This window comes from Aquarana catesbeiana, linkage group LG03 (genome assembly GCF_042186555.1).
Source record: "Aquarana catesbeiana isolate 2022-GZ linkage group LG03, ASM4218655v1, whole genome shotgun sequence".
NCBI classification, from domain to species: Eukaryota; Metazoa; Chordata; class Amphibia; order Anura; family Ranidae; genus Aquarana; species Aquarana catesbeiana.
This window is the reverse complement of record NC_133326.1, coordinates 598927970-598941456: the sequence shown is the minus strand read 5'-3', so window position 1 is coordinate 598941456 and position 13487 is coordinate 598927970. Positions and strand designations below refer to the sequence as shown.

Here is a 13487-nt window from a genome sequence, read left to right as displayed (position 1 = left end):
TCTGCTTTAGGCCAGGTAGGAGGTGGTTAAAGTGGACCTCAGAGAGAAGGAGCACTGGAACACATTTAAAACACATCAAAACACACAGAGAAAAGAAACATCCAGACTGCGTTTCTATGGTGTGAACCGGCACTGAAAGTTTAACCTCTACAGGCCCCCCCCCCCATTGAGAGGATCTAATGCCAAGAGGCGTTATCTTGTGAACGCTTGATAGGCTGTCAAATAATTGGAAGCTTCCAATTGCAAGTATGCATTGGGAGCTGCCCTTGACAACTAGTTACTGTGCCGAGTGCGCAGTGAGCACCCTCTCAGCACAGAAAAACTGTTCCCCATTGACACATCTATGCGGCTGCTTGCCATTAAAATCTACCTGCCCATCTGCGTACAACTGGCTGGAACAGGTTAAACAGGGATGTTAAAGGAGAACTTGTCTCAGCTGTTTTTTCAAAATATATAGGGCTGTTATAAATGACTAAAGGCCCAAAAACTGTACAAATATTTTGACAGCACAAAGAACGCATGGTGGGTATACCTCCTGCTTGGCATCGCTGTCTAGCTGCATTGAGCGAAATTTTGCAAGTGATGGACATAAGGAACGTTTTTCCACACACTGATCCAGAAGAGCTGCAAAGAAGAAGTTTTCCCAGATAAGATTCCACTAGGGGGATGAAAAATAGGTCACACAGCAAAATGCATTAAAATTTCATAGCTGTAGCTCCTTTAAAGTGAGTGTAATGCCAAAACATTTTCTTTCCGTTTTCAATAAAGTGGGAAAGGTGTAAAACCGGTCACCACATTTTTAACGTTATCTGAGGTACCCCTCTCTTCCTGCCCTGGTGACAATGGCACCAGACAGGTAGTGAGGGTAAATTTCTAATTGGAAAAATTCTGTGAGCCACAATGATCTTATGCCTTGCTTGTGCTACCTCCAGCTGCATGCGCTAATCACGCTTCATATAACGTGCATAGGATAAATTTACAAGTTATGTGCTGCGCTTGGGTGACCCCAAAAACAAAATTAATAATAACCAACTCTGTGCTTACTAGTGCGATAATATTAAATACAAATAATATGAATGTTGAACAAATGAACAAGGTGTGAAAAAACAAGTGCTTGTTACACCATAAATTAGTGCTTAATAGTGCTTGTTACACCATACATAGTGTCTTACTCAACATAAAAAGTGCTTAGTGCTCAATATAAAGTATCCTGCTTTTTTTAAATAAAAAAATTAATACATAATAAAAGGAAAAAAGTCTCTTTCCTTTTCCTTTTCATTTATATGTATGGAGCCACATTGTTTTCAGCTGGAGTGCAGCAGACACGGAGACTGAGCCCAGGGGTGGCTCCAAAGCGTATATGGACTCAGGGTAGAAGCTGAGTCACACGCTCTGAGGTGAGCACATTAGCTTAAGGGGGTCATGAAGGAGCACAGGAGCATGTTTTGCAGGATATCTTCGGAATGATGTTGGATTGTTGTCACAGCTGAACACCACCTGCACGCATTGTTTTATTATCACTGCTGGACATTATTTGCACGCACTATTTAGAGTGCCAAAGAGAACTTTTTTTCCCTATTATTTATTAATTTTTTTATTTAAAAAAACAGGATACTTTATATTGAGCACTAAGCACTTTTTATGTTGATTAAGACACTATATATGGTGTAACAAGCACTATTAAGCACTAATTTAGAGGGTAAATTTCTAACAGCAACTCAGACAGTTAGTCCATGAAGAATAGAAGCCATGTCAGCTGCCTGTGTCCCTAAAGAACATTTACCCTCAACCGTGAGGAAGAAAAATCTGTAATGGTGGCATGAATAGCAGTAAAAATCCAATGCTCTCTTGCTCTATGCAAAAGTAAAATAATTTGGCTGGATAGAGTGCATCCAGAAAGTATTCACAGCGCTTCACTTTTTCCACATTTTGTTATGTTATAGCCTTATTCCAAAATGGATTAATCTTTTCAGCACCGGAAGGTTTTACCCCCTAATGACCAGGCCATTTTTTGCGATATGGAACTGCGTTATTTTAACTGACAATTGCACAGTCATGCAAATTCCACACAAATAGAGCTTTCTTTTGGTGGAATTTGATCATCTCTGTGGTTTTAATTTTTTGTGCTATAAACAAAAAAAAAGAGCGACTTACTTTCTGCTATAAAAACACATCCAATAAAAAAAATGAAGAAAAAAGAAAATTAAATCGAATTTCTTCATCAATTTCGCCCAATGTGTAGTCTGCTGCATATTTTTGGTAACCAAAAAAATCCCAATGAGCGTATATTGACCGATTTGCGCAAAAGTTATCGCATCTGCAAACTATGGGATATTTTTATTTGTTTAATTTTTTCCACTAGCAATGGCGACGATCAGCGTTTTTTAGCGGGACTGCAACATTGCGGTGAACAAATCGGACACCTGGCACTTTTTTTTGGGAACCAGTGACATTATTACAGTGATCAGTGCTAAAAATATGCACTGTTACTGTACTAATGACACTGGCAGGAAAGGGGTTAACATCAGGGGCGATCAAAGGGTTAAGTGTGTCCCTAGGGGGTGCTTGCTAACTGTGCGGGGGATGGTCTGACTGGATGAAGACAGATTTGTGTTCCTGCTTTTTAGGAACACAAGATGTCCATCTTCTTCCCTGTCAGAACAGCAATCAACCTTGTTTACATAGGCAGAACGACGCTCTGTATCCCTGGGGGAATGACCGCGGGTGGCCAGTGGACATTGGGTCCGCGGGACCCGCTGAATGGCTCCCCCTCTGTCCACTCAGTGCACGTGCGCCCCAGTGTCTTTTGCACGAAACGGCGTACAAGTACATAGTTTTGCACAAAAGAGCCGACCTGCCGCAGTACATCTGTGGTACACGGTCGGGAAGTGGTTAAAGCGGAGTTACACTCAACTTTACTACTTGGTCTTAAACTAAAGGCCACCCCTCCACCCCTCGTTTTTGGATATATTTTTTTTTTCTTACCTTTTATGAAGTACAAAAAGGGTGTACTTCAGTCCCAGCTTCGCCTCAGCGAGGTACGTAATTTCTTCTTCTGCCTTGGCCCCTCCTTGTTCTCCCTGCTGCCTTTTGGGACCTGTGTGTCCCCCAGAAGACGACGGGGCCATTCAGAAAAAGCCACACGACTCGTGCATGCGCAGCAGGAAACCGGCAGTGGAGCCTGGAGACTCCACTGCCAGTTTCCCTTAGTTGCAATGGCGGCGCCTGCACCCCAGCCGATGGACAAATTGGCCCTGGGGGGGAGCGACATTGCGGGCTCCCTGGACAGGTAAGTGTCATTATTAAAGGAGTCAGCAGTTACAGTATTTGTAGCTGCTGCCTTAAAAAAACAAAAAAAACAAACACCTTTTGAGTGTGGAACTCCGCTTTCAATTCATTATTTTCCTCTAAATTCTACAAACAATACCCCACAATGACAATGTAAAAGAAGTTTGTTTGAAATCTTTGCAAAGTTAAAAAAAAAAAAAAAAAAAAAAAAAAAAAAAAAAATCACATGTACATTAGGCTCCATGTACACTGGACACTGCGGCAAACTCCTCTGAACGAACTAGAAACTGGCGCTTAGAAACGCCCGTTTAGTGGCGTTTTACCGTGTTTGCATCTAGAAGCATTCATTAAGATAACCTCATTAAGACCCTCCCCAAGCTCAAAAAACATTGTTGTTATTTAACTATTTCAGTCATAATGAGCATATGTGAGGAAATGCTCCTGACGTTGCTCTTGATGAGGCCAGAACGACATAGAAAATTGCGTGCGAGGTCCAGAGTCAGAGTTCGTCGCTATTGGACCCATCCATTGATTGCACAGCAAATGTCGGTGGGATATTTTTTCAACATGTACGTACAGCTGCGTACCTACCCCGAGAAATTTTTTAATTTTCACAGACATGTCCATTGCCACATTTGACCTTCTACTAGAAAAGTACAACCTAGTCTGTTTTTTCATCGTTTTCCATCATATTTTTGTCTTTCAGGTCAAAAATATAGGGTACCTTTAAAAACGCTTATAAATGAAAACGCGTTTAAACGGCAGTACTGCGTTTAGTCGCGTTTGGTGTCTGAAACGTGGAAATATTCGGCGTCTGAACCCATTTTTTTGCTTTCAAAGAAACGCTGTTAAATGCAATTGCCTAAAAACAAGACTGTGTACATGGTCACATAGGATAACATCGAATGAGTTCAGGGGCAGTTGAAAAAAGCATCCAATTGCCTCTGAATGTACGTTTAGCAGCGTCCCGGGTACATGGGGCCTAAATATTCACAGCCTTTGCGATGACCTCAAAATTTCGCTCAGGTGCATCCTGTTTCCACTGATCATCCTTGAAATATTTCTACATCTTAATTGGAGTCCACCTGTGGTAAATTTAGTTGATTGGACATGATTTGGAAAGGCACATACCTGTCTATATAAAAGGTCCCAGAGTTAACAGTGCATGTCAGAGCACAAACCAAACCATGAAGTCCAAGGAATTGTCGGTAGACCTCCAGGACAGGATTCTATTGAGGCACAGATCTGGGGAAAGGTACAGAAAAATTTCTGCAGCCCTGAAGGACCCAATGAGCACAGTGGCCTCCATCAACCATAAATGGAAGAAGTTTGGAACAACCTGTCCTTAGTCAGGTAGGTGACCAAGAACCTGCTGGTCACTCTGACAGAGCACCAGCATTTCTCTGTGGAGAGAGGAGAACCTTCAAGAAAAACAACTATCTCTGCAGCACTCCACCAATCAGGCCTGTGTGGTAGAGTGGCCAGACAGAAGCCACTCCACAGTAAAAAGCACATGACAGCCCACCTGGAGTTTGCCAAAACGCACCTAAAGTACTCTCAGACCATGAGAAACAAAATTATCTGGTCTGATGAAACAAAAGATTGAACTCTTTGGTCTGAATAGCAAGCGTCATGTCTGGAGGAAACCAGGCACCGCTCATCACCTGGCCAATACCATCCCTACAGTGAAGCATGGCGGTGGCAGCATCATGCTGTGGGGATGTTTTTCAGCAGCAGCAACTAGTCAGGATAAAGGGAAAGATGAATGTAGGAATGTACATAGACATCCTTGATGAAAACCTGCTCCAGAGCCCTCTGGGCCTCAGACTGGGGTGAAGGTTCATCTTCCAACAGGACAACGACCCTAAGCACACAGCCAACAAAGGAGTGGTTACAGGACAACTTTGTGAATGTCCTTGAGTGGTCCAGCCAGAGCCCAGACTTCAACCCGATTAAATATCTCTAAAGAGATCTGAAAATGACTGTGCTCCAACGCTCCCCATTCAACCTAATCGGGCTTAAAAAGGTCCTGCAAAGAAGAATAGGAGAAACTGCCCAAAAATAGGTGTGCCAAGCTTGAAGCATCACTCAAAAAGACTTGAGGCTGTAATTGGTGCCAAAGGTGCTTCAACAAAGTATTGAGCAAAGGCTGCGAATACTTATGTACATGTGATATTTTCGTTTTTTATTTTTAAACTTTTTCCAACTTCTTTCATGTTGTCATTATGGGGTATTGTTTGTAGAATTTTTAGTAAAATGAGGAATGTAATCTATTTGGAATAAGGGTGTAACAGAACAAATGTGAAAAAAGTGAAGAGCTGTGAATACTTTCCAGATGCACTGTATATGCTTTAAAAGGATATCTAAAGCCTCTTTAAAAAAAAACATGTCATACTTACCTCCTCTGTGCTTTTGGTTTTACAGAGTGGCCCCGAGCCTCCTTTTCTGGGGTCCCTTGGTGGTGTTCATGGCTCCTCCTCTTGTTGAGTGCACTGTTGGAGAGCCGCTCTCCCTCCGGGCACTGGTGCGTGCTCCCATGTCCTGCTGCTGCATCTATTGACACAAACAGCAGGATTCGGCCCTGCGTCACTGGATTTGATTGACAGCAGCGGGAGCCAATGGCTGCGCTGCTATTAATCTACCCAATCAGGACCCGAGACACCGGCTGGAGCTGGTGTGCTTGTTCCTGTTGCTGGAAAAACCAGGTACAGGTAAGTAAAAGGGGGGCTCTGGGGGGCTGCTGCATCATAGGAGGTTTTTCACCTTAATGCATAGAATGCATTAAGGTGAAAAACCTTGAGGGTTTACAACCACTTTAATATATAATAAATGCAAATATGTTTCCAGAAAGCCTGCAAAAAGGTGAAGCCTTTTACAGGAGCCTGCAAAGTTGTTCAAATCATATGTCAGACTCCTGCAAGCATGCCCCCCAGCTTTCAGGCTGTAGATCTGTACAGGTTTTCCATTAGAAAGCCAGAGGAAAAGTCAGTGGGCTACAGGGGCACTCATTAACGCCCTCACCGTCCACTGAGAAGTACAAGTCCATCTACCATGGTGGAAGATGGGATTGTAGTTCCTTTATTCAACAGATCCCTGTGAATGAATGACGTAACTGTGCATGTGGAGGGCTGTGCCAAATTTAAATAAGACAGCGGCTGCGGGAGGAAAAGAATTCCTGCCAGCTATCACAATGGGAAGGAGTGAGGGGGGTGAGCAGGCATGAGCTGAATATGTTACACCCTAAATACGGGTGTAACATGTTCCAAAAGGTGAACTTGGCTTTTAAAGTGTAACCAAAGGTCTGCAATGTTATTCGGGGCCCTCATTCCCATGTCAAAAAGTGCATCAAAATGTTTAAGAAATACATTTATATGACTGCAACTCTCTAACGGGACTATTTTTTCTGCAACAAGTTTTTTTTTTTTTTTTTTTACTTTAAACTTTAACACAGCATGGTATGAGGGCAAGGGTCCTGAGTAATAACGTGGACCTTGATATTTAGTGCAAGGCATGCATTCATGAAAATACATAAAATATTATTTTTAGATGTCGGAACTTAGTGTGCATTGGGCTAAAAATGTTAAAGGAGAAACTTTAATGATTTGGAGTAAATTTCATTTTATAATTAAGTGCATCTCTTAGCTACTTCCTATTTGTCTATAAGAACATAATTCTCTATAAGAACAAAAGAATAAATAAAAACACTGTAAAGGAGGAACAGATTTTAAGTAAGCTACCTTTCAGCTCAGTTGTGTCAACAGATGTTGGAGGAGTTGGGGCTTGTTCCTCTTGGATAGTGGACAGTGGTATCACATAATCATCAAAGTGTAGCTCACTGTGATAACTGGAACAGCGCAGAGCAGTTAGGAAGACACCTACTGTACTGCATTCATCAAATGAGGCAGCTGCTTTCTGAAAGAGAGGGTCAATCTGCAGAAACACAAAAATGTGATTGTCAGTAAATGTATGCTTGGATGTTTATGCAAGTCTGCAATCAGACACCCATGTTATTTTATGAGAATATAAACATTCATGCGTGTAGTTTCTTTTTAACTTTTAAAACTTATGATTTTAAAAAGTACTTAAACTCAGCTTAAAGGTTTTAAAGTTATTGGTACCCCAACACTTCATATTCCTGATATGTGCCTGTTGTACCATGTACTTGTACGAGAAAGTCTCCTGTTCTCTTTGTGTTGCTTCTGTTATGTGAAATCCCTGGTGTTACTGCCAGTCCCTTTGCTTTCCTAATAAAAACTGACCACACTAAGAGAGCACACCATGGTCAGTTCCCTAGCTATGCTGAGAATGCAGTGTGCTCTCCTCCAATGAGCAGACTTATCCCGACACACCTCCACTGCACAGCTATTCACTGGTAAAGCTCAGTGTGCTGCTACTTCTCCTCCCTCCAGCTCTTATGCAGCTGAGAACAGAGGGAATTGTGATCACTTATAAAAAAAGGGGAAAAATTGTAATTATAATTTTTTTTTTTTATATCTATACACAAAATGTTTTTTGCCTTTCATTTCTACTTTAAACTGAATAGGTTTTGAAGGCGATCATTTAAAAATCACTTTAGGTTCACCTTTCCAGAAAATAGCGTATGCAGTCAAAGGGCCCCAGTACAGAGAAAAAAAAAAAAAAAAAAAAGAAAGAAACACTATGCGGCTTTGTAAAATGTAAATAAATTTTATTGTCATACCTGTAAACCATTTGGGCATCCTCAGAAGCCTAGCCGAAAAACCCCTTGTTAGCAATCACCACATCCTGCCCAGTTGCTAGGGCATGAAAACCATTGGGTTTTACCCCTATAATGTTGGAAAAGATCATCCAACGGTTTTCACATGCTAACAAGACAAAATGTGGAGATTTCTAACAGTTTCTCTGACAGGCTTCTGGGGGGGGGGTCCAAATGGCCTACAGATGTGACAATAAAATCAATGAACATTTTACTGGGGCCTATATGTCTGCTAGCTGAAAATAGGAATACCTGATAATATATATTTCATATGGCGATTATAAAATGTTTTAATTAGTCTTCATCATACCCAAAACCACTGTTCTGTTCCTTTAACCCCTTCCAGCAACCCTTTAGGTGGGTGTTCGAGCCAGGAGGTGAAATCGATTTTGGCCCTCACAGTGCACACGATAGGGAGCCCGTCCCCGTTGGCTCACAATCACAAGGACTGAGAGCTGACGGTGACAGCTCGGTCAGTGTGTTGGGAGCAAGCTTTTAGCACGGAACCACACCCCCCCCTCACCTCATAGACACACGAGCGCCAGCTGGCCATTAAAGCCCACCCGCGGCATTATGGAGGCAGGAGGAGGCTACAGAAAATTTGCTGGCTTACCAAAATGTCTAACCTGGTATTACGAATAATCAAAAGCATAAGCTGGCTGGTGTGGAAAGGCGGCCAGGCTCATATTCCCAAAACAAAGCCTGGGGACTAAGCTTAGGTATTGTCAAGTGGGTGTGTGGGAGAGACTGGGAACACTGCCTTTGCTTATGCAAATTCCAACATTTAGAAACCTGGGTTAACATGACTCAGGGTGGCACTGAAGGAACAAAAACTGTCAGTTTAGACATTTTAGAGAACCTTTCTAAATTAGCTCAAGCATTTACTAGATAATACATGTTGAAACGCTGCCTTAAGCCCCCCATTCTTTGCCTTTCACACTACAGGGTGCTCCTAGAAATTTTCACCTGATCAACACGGTCTGTTCCTGAGCGAGTGATGTTGTTCAAATTCTGTTCAATCGTATCCACAGAGTGTTGCCTCTTCTTACGTTTCGTATTTTGAGGCTCTGTACTAGAATCACCTTTAAATAGAATATCATCATTAAGATCAATCCATGCACATTATACATACAAAAAACCACATACAGTAACATATTTATGGGAAGGTGAAACCAAGTTTCCTCAGAGAGGAGTGTGTTACACAATTGGGCCCTTTTCACACATCCGCCTGTCAGTTTTTTTAGAGGGACCTGAACGGACGCTCCATACAGTTCCGTGGAGCGACGGATGTCAGCGGTGACATGTCCGCTGACATCCGCTCCACTCAATTCAGACGGATGGAAACCCTATTCTCATCAGTCTGGCGGATCGGATGAAAAAACGGACAGGCGGATCTGTTTTCATCCGATCCCCCATAGCAGAGAGCGGAGATCTGACAGGTCCGTCTCTCCACAGAGAGCAGAGACAGACCTGTCATCCGCCGGCTCAGTGGTGACAACAGAGCGATCCCCGCTGAACAAATGGAGTGCCTTTTCTTAACAGTTACTGCGAAATAGAACATATCTATATAAGTGTATTTACAGAACATTTCCTTGGATAAAGGTCGAGGGGGGGGGTTGGGGGGTCGGGGGGACATTTGTACCTTTATCACATGGGCCACCCAAAGAAATCTTCCAGTATGACATATTTCAGTCTTATGAATTTAGGGATGGCTAAAAAGGTAGGATTTTTACCTTAAAGCAACATAAAAAGCTGTGTTTTTTTTTTCTAAAATTAAATAACAAACATGGTATAGTTAGTTACCTGCTCTGTGCAATGGTTTGCACAGAGCAGGTCCAATCCTTTTCTTCTGGGGTCTTCCGCCAGCACTCCAAGCTCCTCCTCTTCGCCAAGTGCCCCCATGGAAAGCCGCTTACCATGGGGGCACTCATGCGTGCTCACTCCCGAGGCGCCCTGTCTGCGTCTAATGACAGACGGCTCAGCCCTATTCCCCACTCGCTCAGCATTTGATTGACAGCAGTGGGAGTCATGGCTTCTATTGCCATCAATCTGCCCAGGGAGGAGGGAGACAGCAGCGAGAGCCATTGCTCTCGTGCACATCGCTGGATCGGATTGGGCTCAGGTGGGTAAAAGTGGGGGTGGGGGCAGGGATTTTGCAGCACAGAAAATTTTTCACCTGAATGTATTAGGTGAAAAACCTCATGGCATTAGAACCACTTTAATGCATTCTATGATTGATATAAAGCAACAGCAGTGGGAGTCATTGGCCCGTTAGGGTGTTTTTTTGAGCGCAGAACATTTCTGATTACATAAAATCGAGAAAACATACCAGCTTCCTGAGCCTCTGCTTGCTCTGGCCCTTGTGAGTCCTTTCCAAGACCTCCTAATACCTTGTACACATCTGCATGCACTGCATCTACTCGCACAGCATAGATCTTAGCACTGGCATCTAGCGTCCCAGCAGCAACCTGTAGAAAGAAACTCCATCAATATAAAAATATCCAACACAAATGCACATAATGGGAGTAAGTGACAAACATACCTTGAAGTTAGTAAGTTCACTTCCTTTCTCCTTCAGAATGTCACTCATGTAGTCAATCAGATGTAGTCCAAATGCATTCTTTGTTGTTATTCTCTTAAAAAGGGAAAAAAACATTAATTTAAGAGTATTTACTTCAACTGTGCATTCCCAAGTCATAGCAAATGTGCAGGGAAAAAAAAGAAAAAAAAAAAAAAAAAAAAAAGATTTACATTAATACCCGCAGGAGTGAATGTATTTCATTTGTAAATCCATTCTGTGGATATTCTCTGGGTCATAGTCTCTCAAATAATTTTAGGTTACACGATAAATAAGACCCTAGTTTAGCAACCTTGTTTGGAATAGATAAAATAGAACCCCATTGGAGAGAGGGAAATAGGACCCAGAGAAAATCCAAGAATGAAACAGAATGGTTTAACAAATTAAAATACACTCACTCCTGCGGGTAATAATGTAGCTATAGACCTGAATTGCTATTTATCCAATTATTAGACTGTAATTTAATTTGAGGTGTTCCAATTGGATGGACTCCCAATCATCATAGATCGCCACAAGATGGCGCATAGGTTTTTATTTTACGCCACCCCATTTAGTCTAATGGATCACCTTTACTCACCTTTCGCGGTTATCTAGTTTCCTCACTTGTGGTTTGTTTTTGGACCACAAGATGGCACAATTTTTTATTAAATACTAGTTAAGCTCTCCACTAGAGGGAGTTCATACGATTTACATTTTTTTTATCCAATTTTTAATTTTAAATTGACCCCAAGTCCAACTCTTTTTAAAAAGAGGGAATTGGCCACATAACACATTGAACATTTTGATTGGGGAATTTTGTTAAATTGCCAAGGAGGATTAAACTGGATTGGATATCCTGTCTGGGCGGTTTTGTATATTAATGGAAGAGATGTATTGGGTCACATGACCCCTGATGACGTCAGAACGTGCTGACGAAACGCTTGGGGTTGCTCGAGAGCGATACGTCACTTCCGCCCTCAGTGAAACGCAGTTGGAGCGCATACGGCGTCCCTGCATTGCATGTACCTCATGTTTGCGATGGAACTTTTTAACAATTTTTAATAAACATTTGTGACGAACTTCACTATGGAAGCCTGTTTGTCTCTTTCATTCACCCACAGATGTCTGGAGATTTGACGTCACAATCCAAGCACGCTAGGACCCCCTCTGGTTAATTAGTCTGGATTGTCTATATCTTTTGCGCATATGACTACCGGTAATGGGTGTCATGGCGATCTGGTGAGTAGGAGGTGTAACAGGTGTTGGTGGAGGAAGATACAGTCATTCCTAAATTTGGTTTTCACCAGGATCATTGGATCTTCACTTCTATATGCATCACCATATATTTTCTGGACATTGCACCTTTTTATAAATTTATTGGTCATTTGTCACATATGTATGCATTTGCCTGTTATTGTATGAATTTATCATTCTGTTGATTAATGTCTATTGTTACTCACTGGTGACACCAAATGTTCTTTGTTGACATTGCACATTCACTGTATGACATAGCAATAAGCAAACACTTCGAGAGAATGGTTTAAATAAATTTATATGGATTTATTTTTGCACATAATAGTCCTTGTCTGAAAAAGTGTTTTTAAACAATGGATACAGACAATACGAATGTACACCAAGTTTTACCAATTACAGTCTGACATATGTCTGTCTATGGACAATTGGTAACCCCTGTACAAACCCCTTTTGCTCACTAGTACTGGAGTAACAGATTGGGGGAACCCACCACAGATGAGGCCAGAACCAGCCTACTGTTGTCACCAAAAGGTGAGTGCTTGTTTGTGCCATTATTGTTGGGTCCTCGTCCCCTGTCAGGTTTACCTTAAAGTAGAATTCCAGGCACAACCTAACTACTTTTAAAAATGTTCCCTTCTTCCACCTAACCAGACAAACCTGTGTAAAAAAAAAAAAGGATGTGTTTTACTTACCTACTTTCAGGCCACTCTGGTCCTGTCACGTGATCTGGCTTCCCTGTGGCAGCCAGAGACTGCTGCAGGGGAGAGGAGGGAGCACCAACAAATGGGCCATAGGAGCCTATAAGTGAGATCACTGCTCCCAGGCATTACCAGCTGTTGTTGAGCGGTCTCTTCTCTCCCCTTTAGCTAATTAGACACCGGAAAGATCACATGACCAAACCGGAGCGGTCTGAAAATAGCTAAGTATACAGATCTTTCTTACGCAGGTTAATCAGAATAGGTATCGCAAGAGGCAGCCCGGCAAGAGGCATCGGGAAAGGGTTACTAATGGCAGCAAGAATCAGATCATATTAGAGTTTATCATAAAAATCTTAAACTTTATTATTACAGAAAAAGTGAACATAATCTCAGGCCCAAGTATAGAAAAAAGTATTAAAAAGTACAGCTTCACCAAAAACTGGCCTATAAGGAGTCACTAGAATTAAATAATCACCACACAAAAACACAGACACAAGACAATACAAACAACGATTAAAGGAAGACGTCCGGACGCCGTGTGACGACACGTAGGCAAGCAATCAAATGAATAAATTCATCGTTGAGGCGATTTCTGAGTAGGAAATCGCAAAGCTTGACATGGCTATAACATTAACTGATGGCTCAGCTGCGTGTAGCCCCAGGGGAAATCTCAACAGAAAAAGGAAAGGGGGGGGGTTTAGTAGATAGTACCTCATACAACTAGGATTTACTTCCGGAAGAAAAGCAATCCTCTCCTTTTTCTCTTATAAACTCATTATAAGCTGGTCATGATTATTACCCAGATGGACCAATCGGGATTAAATCTCCTATTATGATGATTTTGTGCTCAAGCTCCTTGTAATATTAGTACTATCTACTAACCCCCCCCCCCTTTCTTTTCTCTACTGCGATTTCCCCTGGGGCCACACGCAGCTGAGCCATCAGTTAAAGTTAC

At 42.1% G+C, this 13487-nt stretch overlaps 1 protein-coding gene across 1 annotated transcript in view; it reads right to left on the bottom strand.

Moving 5' to 3' along the window:
• Positions 1-13487, bottom strand: part of NCAPH (non-SMC condensin I complex subunit H) — a 43886-nt gene that overhangs the window by 14474 nt on the left and 15925 nt on the right. The window contains exons 4-8 of the mRNA XM_073622064.1: positions 10566-10658; positions 10353-10491; positions 8990-9105; positions 7026-7218; positions 533-624 (exon numbers count right to left, since the gene is read on the bottom strand). Of these exons, the coding sequence (XP_073478165.1) occupies positions 533-624; positions 7026-7218; positions 8990-9105; positions 10353-10491; positions 10566-10658 (633 nt within the window). The remainder of the gene's footprint in view (positions 1-532; positions 625-7025; positions 7219-8989; positions 9106-10352; positions 10492-10565; positions 10659-13487) is intronic.